General features: G+C 39.9%; 1 protein-coding gene across 1 annotated transcript in view; it reads right to left on the bottom strand.

Annotated features, from left to right (window-relative positions):
• The window catches only part of LOC118025705 (C-type lectin domain family 4 member A-like), a 30,300-nt gene extending 19,414 nt beyond the window's left edge, over positions 1-10,886 (bottom strand). The window contains 1 exon segment of the mRNA XM_035028304.1: positions 10,477-10,886. Within this exon segment, the coding sequence (XP_034884195.1) occupies positions 10,477-10,612 (136 nt within the window). The 5' untranslated portion in view covers positions 10,613-10,886.
• Positions 10,887-13,959: the final 3,073 nt, after the last annotated feature.

Below are 13,959 nucleotides of genomic sequence, written 5' to 3'. Positions count from 1 at the left end.
ATATGTAAATAATCTTCCAGATTGTTCCCAACTTTAACTACTTTAAATAATGCCATAGCACATAAATCTTTATTATAGTCATTCCCTCATCACATTCTTAAAATACGGTCAGAACTTTTTAGTCACTATTTAATGGTTAAGTCACTATTTCATTATTTTCTCAATGGGTAGTATCAAAAAGACAAGAAATAACAGTGTCGGTGAGGATATGGAGAAAAGGGAACCCTCACGCACTGTTAGCGGGAATGTAAACTGGTGCAGCCACTGTGGAAACCAGTATGGAGGTTCCTCAAAAAATTAAAAATAGAAATATCATATGATCTATTAACTTCACTACTGGATATTTACCCAAAGAAAACAAAGACACTAAATCAAAAAGATATATGCACTCCTATGTTCACTGCAGCATTATTTACAGTAGCTAAGATAGGAAAGCAACCTAAGTGTCCACCCATCCATGAATGGATAAAGAAAATGTGATATTTATATACAATAGAATATTATTCCACCATAAAAAAAGAAGGAACTCTTGTCATTTGTGATAACACAGATGAGCCTTGAGGACATTATGCTAAGTGAAATAAGTCAGAGAAATCAAATACCATATGATCTCACTGATCTGTGGAATCCAAAAAACAAAACAAAGCAAAATTCAGATACAGAGAACAACAGATCAGTGATGGCCAGAGGGGGGGTGGGTTATGAGTGAAGGGGATTAAGAGGTACAAACTTCCAGTTATAAAATAAAGAAGTTGTGGTTGTAATGGATAGCATGTTTACTATAGTTAATGCTATAGATTATTACAGTATTATCAACTATTAAGTATTATTACATACTTGAAAGTTGCTAAGAGATTAACTCTTAAAAGGTCTCATCACTAGAAAAAAAAAATTGGGTAACTGTTTATGGTGATGAATGTTAACTAGACTTACTTTAGTGATCATTTCACAAATATATACAAAAACCAGGGGTGCCTGGGTGGCTCAGTCGTTAAGCGTCTGCCTTCAGCTCAGGTCATGATCCCAGAGTCCTGGGATCGAGCCCCGCATCGGGCTCCCTGCTCAGTCGGAAGCCTGCTTCTCCCTCTTCTACTCCCCCTGTTTGTGTTCCCTCTCTCTCTGTCAAATAAATAAATATTTTTTAAAAATCAAATCATTACACTGTACACCTGAAACTAAGACAGCAGTCCCCTCCATTACCCACAGTTTCGCTTTACATGATTTCAGTTACCTGTGGTCAACTGTGGTCTGGAGGCAGATGATCCTAACACTAGGTAGGTCACAATGCCTATGTCACTCACCTCACATCATCTCATCACATAAGAATTTTATCATCTCACATTATCACAAGAAAAAGAAAGGTGAATACAGTTCAATATTCTGAGAGAGACACCATATTCATATAACTTTTATAGTATATGGTTATAATTGTTCTGTTTTATTAGTAGTTATTGCTGTTAATCTCTTACTGCGCCTAATTTAAACTTTTATCATAAGTATATATGCATAGGAAAAAAACACAGTATATAGGGTTTAGTACTATGCACTGTCCAGGCATTCACTGGGGATCTTGGACCATATTTCCCACAGATAAGGGGGATACTATATAATGTTATTTGTCAATCATACCTCCATAAAGAAATAAAAAGAATTGTTTTCTCAAAGTTATGAATTATTGACAAGTGGGGTATGCAATAGATTTTCTGAATGCAGGGCAATTTCCCTTGTAATGTTAGAGACTCTCTTTGTAACTTTCTCTTCTTTCATATGCAATGGTCTTTGGTTCCATTTTAGTCCGGTACTAACAAACACACCCACAACATTCTCTACTCAAACTCTTCCCCTCTAACTGAGCCTGCTAATTCATCAATAGTCCCTGCATTTGGGTTGATGGTTTCAAGACCTGTATCCAATCTCTTGACTGTGTCTCACTCAGCTTCAGAAAGTACAGAACAACTTCTCAGCATAATTAGCACTCTCCTTAGCTCAGGACTGTAGAGGATTTGTCACACCTCAATTTTGTTAGAGTATAACTGTACACCCCCTTAATGCTTATCTTCAGGCAACTCAATCTTCTGAGAATCCAATGTGTCCCAACTGCGGCCAGAGAAGCAGCAACTAACATTACCTATGCTTCATTTATAGCATTCTCTCTTCATCCTTCATCTCATCATAAACTCTGACCACCAGAAAATGCTTCTTACCTGCAGGAGGCCATGATTTGGTGCTTGAGGACTTGGGATTCATTTTTGAAACTCAATTCAGCATAAGTGGTCTCTGAAGTCATATTGAGAAATCTGTTCTGTTCAAAAAATCCTTTTAACCTCTTCCTTAAAACATCTTAAAATGAAACCCAAACATGGTGGCAACTTGTCATACTTCCTATCAAGAACAGGAGCCCTTGATAGGCAAATAACCCTAAGAGGAATCTCATGAAAATTAAAAACCTCAGAGAGAAGCCCAATCCCCAGGACCAACACAGTGAGAATCACAGCATTTAAACAAAGGTCAGCAAGTGTAATAAAAGTAGGAACTTAGGAACTCAAAGGGTAAATTAAAAAAAAAAAAAAAAACAGGAAGTAAACAAATGGAAACTAAGCAATTGAGAAATCTTTTCTGAGACTTGTATTATCTGAACTCACCAGCAAGAATGAAATTCAAATATTTGTGTACATCTATATGCAAACATAATTATTTCTAGACCAAGCTGGGCATATACTCATTCATGCTGTATTCTCTTCATCATTTGTAGCTGATCAGGCACCTTTTGGGTACCACATTCTGAGAGGATCACTGACAAAAAACTCACATGTTAGCCTCTCCACTTTCAGTCAGTATCTTCTAAAGTAGTAGGGAAGTCAAAGCTTATCATATGTCTTCTGAAGCTGCTCCTCAGTGCTGTTTTTCCCTGTTCTTAACTAACTCCCGCATGGATCTCCATTCATTTTGCTACAGTCACTTCCAGCACTCCTGAAAGCAGCTCTCTCTGCTGGATGTTAATGGAGTAGGCCAGCCTTTACACCACCCATCTCTATCCCTTTAATCCCCACAACACCACAAGACGATATAGGTCAATGTGACTATTTTTTAACAAGTTAGGATAATTTAATGGAATCACAAATTAGGAGATAACTCAGTCACAAATATGACTTTTTCTAAAGGACAAGAGGAAAGCACTCGAAAAATTGAATCCTTCATATAGAATCTTCCCAGACATGCTCTTAGCTCACACCCTAGATTCAGCTCTCTCCAAATGATCCTCCTTCTTTTAATCTCCCCCACCAAACTTCTCCATCACCTGCATAACACACACACTAACCTCATTTATTTCTATATCAAGGTATGTTGAAAACCATGCATTCACACTAATAACCTCTAATTCCAATCCAACACTAAAGAGTTCATTCTAGTTTTCTCCCTTCCACATTTCTAACTCCCTTCTGTTACAGTAAGAAACCTGCTTCCATTGTCTTTGACTACTTTTTTTTATTTGAGTAATCCCCTGAATTTAGTCAATTTTCTGTCTTTGTCATTCCCTGACAAAGATGCTCTTCTCTCCCTGATTGGGCTCTGACTTCCCAACCCAGGCCACCATTATTGTTGGAGCCCTTATCCTGCTTGGGTGTTCTTGCAGAGCTAGCCAAACCCCATGGACATCATCTTGCTCAAGTGTGACACCCTATGCTAGGCCACCTTCCATAGGAAATCCCCCCTTACTCTGCCTAGACTCTGACTGCTGATGCTGGCTCCCTAACCCTCACCTGTAATCCATCCTTATCCCACTTAGGTTCTAAAACCCTACACAAGATCCCCCTGGATGCGTGGAAGCTCTCCTTACCCCTCCTGGGCTCGGAGTCCCCACCCTGGGCTACCCTCCCACATGGACAACTTCCTTACCCTGTTCAGCCTCTAAAACCCACACCAGGTCTACCCTCTGCATGTACACTTTCTTCACTCTGTTTGGACCATGAAACCCCATGCCAGGTCTCCCACCTCCCAGGAAGGATCATCCTGCTTAAGGTCCCTGCACCGGGCTACCCCACCACATAGATGTCCTCTTCACCTTTCTAACACTGGCACCCCAGACCAGGCTGCTTCTGATACCCTCCCTATACCAGGCTATTACCATGTGTGGACACTCTCCTCACTACAGAGTGTGGTTCCCCATGCCGGAAATACTCTCCCACTCCGGCAGAGATGTTCTCTGGACTCTTTTGGACTCCCACACCACTCTCAAGCCAACCTCCTGAATATCACCCTTCTCACCCTGCCTGAGTTCTGACATCCTGCACCAGGCCACTGTTGCTCCCCCATCCCACCCTACATCAGACACCTACCTTGTTCTGCTCTACCTAAGATTTCATTTAGGACTGAACTGTTTGGTAAGGAAAGGGAAAAGGGTATGAAAAAAGGTAAGATGGGGAAGGGCTGATTCTTGCAAATTTTCTAGCAAATAACTACTAGACCTAACAAGTACTTGCACACTTGCATGTGTGCACGCATACATCCTCCTCCCAAGAATAACCGTTGATTATCAGAGACTTAACAATCTAAGTTTGTAAAGAAAAGACAAAATATGTTCCTAAAGGTATCTCTCTTTCCCTGGAGTAAATTACATTATAACTGGATTACACTATATCACAAACAACCCCAAAATCTGAATGGCTTACAACGACAAACAATTGTATCTCACTCACACTGCATGTGATCTTATGGTCTGCATAAGGTTCATTGTAACTCTGCTTGGCTCTTCTCTTAGTATTTTCTCATTCTGGAACCTAGGTTCCTAGAGCAGCTCCTGATAAGCTGAAACATGCAGAAACATTCCAATCCTCTATTCAGATAAGGTATACATGATATCCACTATGATCCCATTGGCCAATGGAAGTCGCCTGGACTGGATATGAATAGGGCAGGGAAATACATTCTACCTACAAGGAGACATGTCAAGGGCAGCAGAATATCACAGACTGTGTGGCTTAAACAACAATCTATTTTTCAGTTCTAGCAGCTGGTAAGTCTAAGATCAAGATGCCAGCAGATTTACTATCTGGTGAGAAACCCCCTTCCTAATTCATAGATGGCTGTCTTCTCACTACGTCCTCACTTGGCAGAAGTGGTGGGGGAACTCCCTGGGGTCTCTTGTATAAGGACACTGATCCCATTCATGAGAGTTCTACCCTCGTGACCTGTCACCTGCAAAAGGCCCCACCTCCTAACACCATCACATCAGGAATTAGGATTTCAACATATGAATTTTCAGGAGACCCATTCAGTCTGTAGCACTGTTTAAATAATTTAGCCAAGGGATCTCTAGAGCAGTGATCTCTAAAATGGGGCACAATACCCCAGGGCACAGAAATAAAATACTAGAACATCTATTAATAGGTATTTAAAATGTTAAGTAAAATAAGCTTTATTACTATCATACGGGCTCAGTGTTGGTTGCATGTCATGTGTGGTACAGGGTCTATCACGAGGAAAGAGTGGAGGTTCCACAACTCTTAAGTTGATGGTGTACCTTCACTTGTTCATTCACTCTCTGTATGTTCCATCATATTATAGTTTAAATATCTGTGCAATTAATAATTTGGCTGGCCTTTGTACCCCGTTCCTGGGAGGCAGCCTCTAAATCCTTAGAATTTCCTGAGTAATATGAATGTCTTTGTTATTCACAGTGGGCCCTGACAGTTTATGCTAATGAAGTCACTCTTAGTGAGCCCCTAGTTTATGCTAACAAGGTGATTCAAGATAGGGACTGACCAAGCCAGAAAGACCAACCATGGGATTAGAGGGCTGGGGCTTTGAGCCAGGAGAAATCAGCCCAGACCAGGGAGGGATGGAGACTGAGTTCAGCCTTGTGGCAAATGACTCAATCAAGCATGCCTATGTAACAAACTCCAATAAAAACTCTGAGCACTGAAGCTCAGGCGAGCTCCTCTGGCTGGTAATACTATGTGTATTGTCATACATTAATGTGCATCCACAGGGACAATGAAAGCTTCATCTTTGGGACCCTCTCAGATCTCGCCCTATGCATCTCTCCCTTAGGACAGTTCTGATTTTTATATCCTTTTGCTATAATGAAAGTATGGCTGGCACTTTCCTGAGTCCAGTGAGTTGTTCTAGCAAATTATCAAACCTGAGGGAGTCATGGGAACCCCCAAATTTGCACAAAGTTGATCAGAAGTAAGGGAAGCCCTGAAATTCCCCAAACTTGTGGCTAGTATCTGAAACGAGGGCAGTCTTGTGGAGGACTATGACCTTAATCTATGAAATCTGGCCTAACTCCAGGCAGTTGGTATCATAAATCATTACAATACCTCAAAATGACTAGTTTCATAAGATATTAAATACTTGTGATTTTTTTTTAACAAGATGGGAAGTGACCATCTTGTTCACTTTGGCAAATTACTTAAAAGAATTGGGAAACTTAATTATTGCTATGCTTAAAAAACAAAAAAAAGACAAGTGTTCTAATTCTGCTCACTTTTCCAGTGCTATGAAATAGCTTACAGTGCTATGCTTTAGCAGATGTTAAGGCACACGAGCATGCATGTGCGCACACACACACAATTAACCTGGGCTTTCAAGGTAAAGGTGATTTTTAACAGTAAGTGAGAAGACAACTACTTTATAAAAGAAACTTATGGAAAGAGCGGTTGGAAAACTGATGATGAGGAAAAAGTATTTCCATCATGCTGTGATTTTCCTTTTGCCAAAAATTATATAAGGATATGACTTATCCATCTTCCTTTTTGAAATCTTCAAAATGGATGGTTTTAGTGGGTTTTGAACTCATTTATTAAGGAGTTTAAAATACAACACTCGGGGCACCTGGGTGACTCAGTCACTAGGCGTCTGCCTTCGGCTCAGGTCATGGTCCCAGGGTCCTGGGATCGAGCCCCACATCGGGCTCCCTGCTCTGCGGGAAGCCTGCCTCTCCCTCTCCCACTCCCCCTGCTTGTGTTCCCTCTCTCGCTGTCTTTCTCTGTCAAATAAATAAATAAAATCTTTAAAAAAATAAAATGTAACACTCGTAAGTTTGTAAGGCTAGATTAATATCATGAAAGAAGATAACTACTAGGTGGTTTTAACAAAAAGATTTATAAAGAGAATTGAAAAATGAGAATCATAACTTCTTAAGTACAGCTAATAATATTCTTCCCATTTGAGCCATGTCATTATGAGGTATGTTTTACAACTGATAGCTATTAAAAGCAAGAACTGAAATAAACCAAACTTATAACTAATCCGATATTTTGTTCTCCTAATAAGTAACATTAAATTTAAAATTGTTTCAAAATGTTATTTACTTTGCCTTTACCATATCCTTTTTATTTTTATTATAATATTCATAGTGGACTTATTTGTGAGAATATCAGTTATCTGTATAAACAACTATCTTAAATCTTAGTAGCTTAACACTACAACCATTAATTTAGCTCAAATTCCTGAGTTTGGCAAATTGGGCTGGGCTCAGCTGGATAGTTCTGGTCTGAGTCAGGTGTGGCTGATCTCAGCTCAGCCTGTTCATGTATCTATGGTCAGATAGCATATTGACAGGGACTTATCTAAGAGGGGCCCAACTGAGACAGCTTATATCTGTTCCATGTGGTCTCTCATCCTCCAGTAGACCAAGCAGGGTTCCAAGAGCAGCGAGAGAGCAAGTCCAATGCACACATATGTTTCAAATCCCTGCTTGCATCACAGTATGTAGTCCTTCACTGGCCAAAGCATTTCATAGTCAAGCCCAGAGTCAGTGCAGATGCTACAAGACAAATACTACAAGAAGGTGTGGTCAAATTAGGGTTATTGCTACAATCAGTCTCTCTCAGAGGGCTGAATAAATCTGGATCACAAGATGAAGTACCCATTCTCATTGGGATTTCTCCTGGTTTGATGCTCACGTAAGTGCTCTGGCTGAGACAGTGATGGTGATAGGTCCTAAGACCTATACTATCCTTTGTTCCAGGACAGCAAAGAAAGAGACTCAGAAATACTCCCTGATATGTGGTACTAAGGACACTCAGATGGGTCAAAAAGAGGTGTCAGTGGGCTGGTCTGTGAGAGACACCTGGGTAAATACAAAGAAAGACACCAAAAAGGGGTGAAATGCAATCAATGAATGGAGACTAGAGGGCCCTGTCTGAGGGGCCATCACAACCTGGAGCTGGGGCAAAGACAGTGCACACAAAAAGCACACAATTCATTTACCAACCACTTTTAAAAACTGGAAGCCCACAAAGTACGGCAGGCAAACAACAGAGCATCAACAGCTCTACATATGACCAACAACTGATAGGCCCTCAAACTGGCTAGACTGAATAATCAATTATTGGAAAGCACTGGTGTTCAGTGAAAAGAACTAAGAAAACCTGGACTGACATATTTTTCTTCTTCTGACTCTACCTTTAAAAAGAAGGGTAAGTTAATACCAGTTTTTGGAAAAATAAAATTGTTGGTTTCCCACTGCAGGTTTATGATGCTTCCATCAAATCTATACAAAGAATAATAATCAAGACTCCTAAGGCTTCTAAACATAGTTCATAGGATACCATAGCCATATAACAGCAATCCTTGGGCTGATTCCAGTCTATGAAGAAGTTCTTAGTACCAATCACTCTATAAAGACCATCTTCACCCTTGCCCTTCCTGGTAATGTTACTGTTTATTTACTTATTGTTATGACTCAACCTGGGTTTCCTCCCCCTTAAAAGCAACCAGCCCTGGGGCACCTGGGTGGCTTAGTCGTTAAGCGTCTGCCTTCGGCTCAGGTCATGATCCCAGGGTCCTGGGATTGAGCCCCGCATCGGGCTCCCTGCTGGGCGGGGAGTCTGCTTCTCCCTCTGACCCTCCCCCATCTCATACGCTCTCTCTCTCCATTCTCACGCTCTCAAATAAATAAATAAAATCTTTAAAAAAAAAAAAAGAAAAAGGATTACAGTAACAACACATTTGAGTTTACTATGTCCTGCACTATGATGAATACATTGTTTTCATCATCTCAATATTAAAAATAATACTGAAAAATATGCACTGTCACTCCCCATTTGACCAATGAGAAAACTGAGAGTTTAAGAAATTATTTAATTGGCCCAAGGCCACAGAGCCAATAAAATTAGACCTTTAATTTTAATCCAGGCCTGCTGAATTCCTAAATTCATTTGTATTCTAAAAGGTTACCTTTCAAAGAGTATTCTACCCAAGCAGAAACTGGATAACTATCATTCAAAGAAGTTATGGTGTTTTCTGCAAAACTGTCATTAAATTTCTTTTGAATCCAAGGTTCTGACTTCTTGGAACCTGTAAGAATTAAGGATTTTGATTAAAAAAAGATGGAGTTTGGGCACCTGGGTGGCTCAGTTGGTTAAGCGACTGCCTTTGGCTCAGGTCATGATCCTGGAGTCCCGGGATCGAGTCCCACATCGGGCTCCCTGCTCAGCAGGGGGTCTGCTTCTCCCTCTGACCCTCCCCCCCAATGCTCTCTCTATCTCATTCTCTCTCTCAAATAAATAAATAAAAATCTTTAAAAAAAAAAAAAAGATGGAGTTTATGTGGTGGCTTTTAAATGGAAAGAAATGCATGTCTCCATAATGAGCACTGGGTGTTATATGCAACTGATGAATCACTAAACTCTACCTCTGAAACTAAAAAATTAATAATAAATTAAATTAAATTTAAAAATTAAAAAACTTTTTTAAAAGAAATGTGTCTCCAGGGGCACCTGGGTGGCTCAGTCCTTGGGCGTCTGCCTTCGGCTTGGGTCATGATCCCAGGGTCCTGGGATCGAGCCCCACATCAGGCTCCCAGCTTGGTGGGAGGCCTGCTTCTCCCTCTCCCTCTCCCCCTGCTTGTGTTTCCTCTCTCGCTATGTCTCTCTCTGTCAAATGCATAAATAAAAAAAAAATCTTATTAAAAAAAAAAGCATCTTACACCATGATCAGGTGGGATTCATCACTGGATGCAAATCAGGAACTGTGATATACCATATTAATAAAATGAAAGACAAAAAAATTACATGAGGAGCTGTGATATACCATATTAATAAAATGAAAGACAAAAAAATTACATGAACATCTCAATAGATCTAGAAAAAGCATTTAACGGGGAGCCTGGGTGGCTCAGTGGGTTGAGTGTCTGCCTTCGGCTCAGATCATGATCCTGGGGTCCTGGGATTGAGTCCCACATCGGGCTCTCTGCTCAGCGGGGAGCCTGCTTCTCCCTCACACTCTCCCTCTGTGCTTTCTCTCTCTCTTTCTCAAAAAAATAAAATCTTTAAAGAAAAAAAAAGAAAAAGCATTTGACAAAATACAACATCCTTTCATTATAAAAACTCTCAGCAAATTGGTTACAGAATATACCTCGGCATGATAAAGGCCATATATGACAAGCCCACAGATAACATATTCACAATAGTGCAAAGCTGAAAGCTTTCCCTCTAAGATCAGGAATAAGAAAAGGAATCCCACTCACCATTCCTATTAAACACAGTCCTGGAAGTCCAAGCTAAAGCAATGAGGCAGGAAAAAGAAATAAAAGTCATCCAAATCAAAAAGGAAAACTGTCTCTGCAGATGATATGATCTTATAAAAAATCCTAAAGACTTCATTTAAAAAAAACTGTTAGAATTAATAAACCAATTCAGTGAAGCTGCAGGTTACAAAATAAACATACAAAAATCAGTTGTATTTCTATATACTAACAATGAAACCACTGAAAAAGTAATAAAGAAAATAATCCCATTCACAATAGCATCAAAAACAAAACACTTTAGGAATAAATTCAACCAAGAAGGTGAAATTTCTACACATCAAACACTGCAACTTTGATAAAAGAAACTGAAAACAAAAAAATGGAAAGATATCCTGTGTTCATCAATTGAAAGAATAAATATATTTTTTGAAGATTTTATTTATTTATTTGACAGAGAGAGACACAGCAAGAGAGGGAACACAAGCAGGGGGAGTGGGAGAGGGAGAAGCAGGCTCCCCGCCAAGCAGGGAGCCCGATGCAGACTCGATCCCGGAACCCTGGTGCAGGGCTGGATCCCAGGACCCTGGCGCGGGGCTCAATCCCAGAACCCTGGGATCATGACCTGAGCTGAAGGCAGACGCCTAATGACTGAGCCACCCAGGTACCCCTGAAAGAAAAAATATTGTTAAAATGTCCATATTATCCAAGCCACCTATGGATTCAATGTAATCTCTATCAAAATTCCAACGGCATCTTCCACAGAAATAGAAAAAACAATCCTAAAATTTGTATGGAACCACAAAAGTATACTCCAAAGTAATAGCCAAAGCAATCATGAGGAAAAAAAGGACAAAGCCAGAGGCATCATACTTCCTGATTTTAAACTACTCTACAAAACTACAGATTTTAAAACAGTATAGTAATGGCATAAAAATAGACATATACACCAATGGAACATAATAGAGAGCCCAAAAATAAACCCCTGCATTTATCTGACCAGACGCCAAGAACACTCAATGAGAAAAGGACAGTGACTTCAACAAAGTGTTCCGAAAACTGATTACCACATGCAGAAAAATGAAATTGGACCCCTATCTTACAGCACTCTTGAAAATCAATTCAAAATTGGTTAAAGACTTAAATGTAAGACCTGACACAGTAAAACTTCTCTAAGAAAACATAGGGAAAAAGCTCCCTGACATTGGTCTTGGCAATGATTTTCTAGATACGACCTCAAGAGCAGGAGCAACAGTAAAAATCAGTAAGTAGAACTATATCAAACTAAAAAGCTTCTGTACAACAAGAGAAACATTTTTAAAAAATGAAGATGGGGTGCCTGGGTGGCTCAGTCGGTTAAGCATCTGCCTTTCGCTCAGGTCTTGATCTTGGGGTCCTGGGATCAAGCACCATGTCAGGCTCCCTGCTCAGCGGGGAGTCTGCTTCTGCTTCTCCCTCTCCCTCTGCCCCTCGCCCCCCACCCCAACTCCTGCTCTCTCTCAAAAAATAAAATATTAAAAAAAAAAAAAATGAAGACAACCTATGGAATGGGAAAAAATATTTACGAACCATGTTTGAGAAGGAATTAATATCCAAAATATATAATAAACTCCAACAACTCAGTAACGAAAATACAATGGAATTAAAAATGGGCAGAGGAACTACATACATTTTTCCAAAGAAGACATAAAATGGCCGTCAGCTCTTTTTTTCTTTCATTTACAAAAGGTAGGTTATGTTTATTTAGAGTCACAAGCCGTCAACTGTGACTCAAGACCACAAAGATACCATTACTACTTTACTCTATTCCAAGCCCTAGGGTAGGGCCTAGACTGGCAGGAGTGATGCTTGGGGCTCATTCACATGAAACAATGCTCAACATCAGTCATCATCAGGGAAACACAAATCAAAACCACAATGAAATATCAACTCACGACTTCTAGAATGGCTGTTGTCAAGATGACAAGAGATAACAAGTGGCAAGGATGTGGAGAAAAGGGAACGCTTGTACACCTTGATGGAAAGATAAATTAGTACAGTACTACTGAAAACAGTAGGGAGGTCCCTCAAAACACTAAAAAGAAAACTACCATATGATCCAGCAATTGCACTTCAAGGTATACGTCCAAAAGTAATGAAAATAGGATATCAAAGGCATATAAGCACTCCCATGTTTACTGCAGCATTATTCACAAAGGCCAAAATTTGGAAACAACTTGTGTCCATTTATGATAAAAAAGACAAGATGTATATATGTGTATATGCAACAATGTAGATGGACCTTGAAGGGCAATGCTAAATGAAGTAAGTCAGACAGAAAAAGACAAATATTGTATGTTATTACTTACATATGAAATTGAAAAAAGCCAAACTCATAGAAACTAAGAGTAGAGTGGAGATTACCAGGGGCTATGGGGTGGGGGTTGGGGAGAGGGGGTTTCAGGGTACAAACCTGAAACCAGTAGATACGTCAGTCCTGGAGATCTAATGCAAAGCAAGGTGATTAAAGACAATACTGCATTATGAACTTCAAAGAGGCTGAGACACTAGATCTTAATTGTTCTCACCAGAAAAAAGAAATAATAAATTTGTGATGTAATAGAAGTGTTAGCTAACAGGGGCACCTGGGTGGCTCAGTTTGTTAAGCAACTGACTCTTGGTTTCAGCTCAAGTCATGATCTCAGGTCCTGAGATGAAGCCCTGCACCAGGCTCCACACTCAGCACAGAGTCTGCTCAAGATTCCTTGCCCCCCGCAAACCTCCTCCCCTGCCAGCCATGAGCTTTCTCTTTCTAAAATAAATAAATAAAATCTTTTTTAAAAAAAGGTGTTAGAATCACAACAGTGGTAATCATATTGCAATACATAAATGTATCAAATTAACATGTTGTATACCCAAACTAGTGTAATGTTATGTTATGTCAATTATATCTCAATAAAAATTTAATTTTCTTTTAAAAAAAAGAAAGGAATTGAGTGCCTGGGTGGCTCAGTTGGTTGAGCGACTGCCTTCAGCTCAGGTCATGATCCTGGAGTCCCAGGATCGAGTCCCGCATCGGGCTCCCTGCTCGGCAGAGAGCCTGCTTCTCCCTCTGACCCTCCCCCCTCTCATGTGTTCTCTCTCATTCTCTCTCTCTCTCTCTCTCAAATAAATAAATAAAATCTTTAAAAAAAATAAATAAAAATTTAAAAAAATAAAAAAAGAAAGGAACTCACACCATTCTGCTCTTACATTTACCATTTCATTGCACATCCTGATACCCAGAATTAGAATAGCCACCAAGCGGCAGTAGTAGTACTGTGTGCCAGACCCTGTCCTGAGCACTTTAAAATTTTAATTTTATTGTCACAATAACCCAATAAGGTAGGAACTATTATCCTCATACTGCACATGAGGAAACTAAGGCAAACAAAGGTTAAGTAACTTGTCCAAAGTTAAAAAGCCAGTAAGTGGCAAAGCAAAATTTTGTACCACGGCAATCTGTTC

The sequence above is a fragment of the Mirounga leonina genome, unplaced genomic scaffold, assembly GCF_011800145.1.
Source record: "Mirounga leonina isolate KUSES-001 unplaced genomic scaffold, KU_Mleo_1.0 Mir_201, whole genome shotgun sequence".
Classification (NCBI taxonomy): domain Eukaryota; kingdom Metazoa; phylum Chordata; class Mammalia; order Carnivora; family Phocidae; genus Mirounga; species Mirounga leonina.
This window is presented reverse-complemented; position numbering and strand designations above follow the sequence as displayed.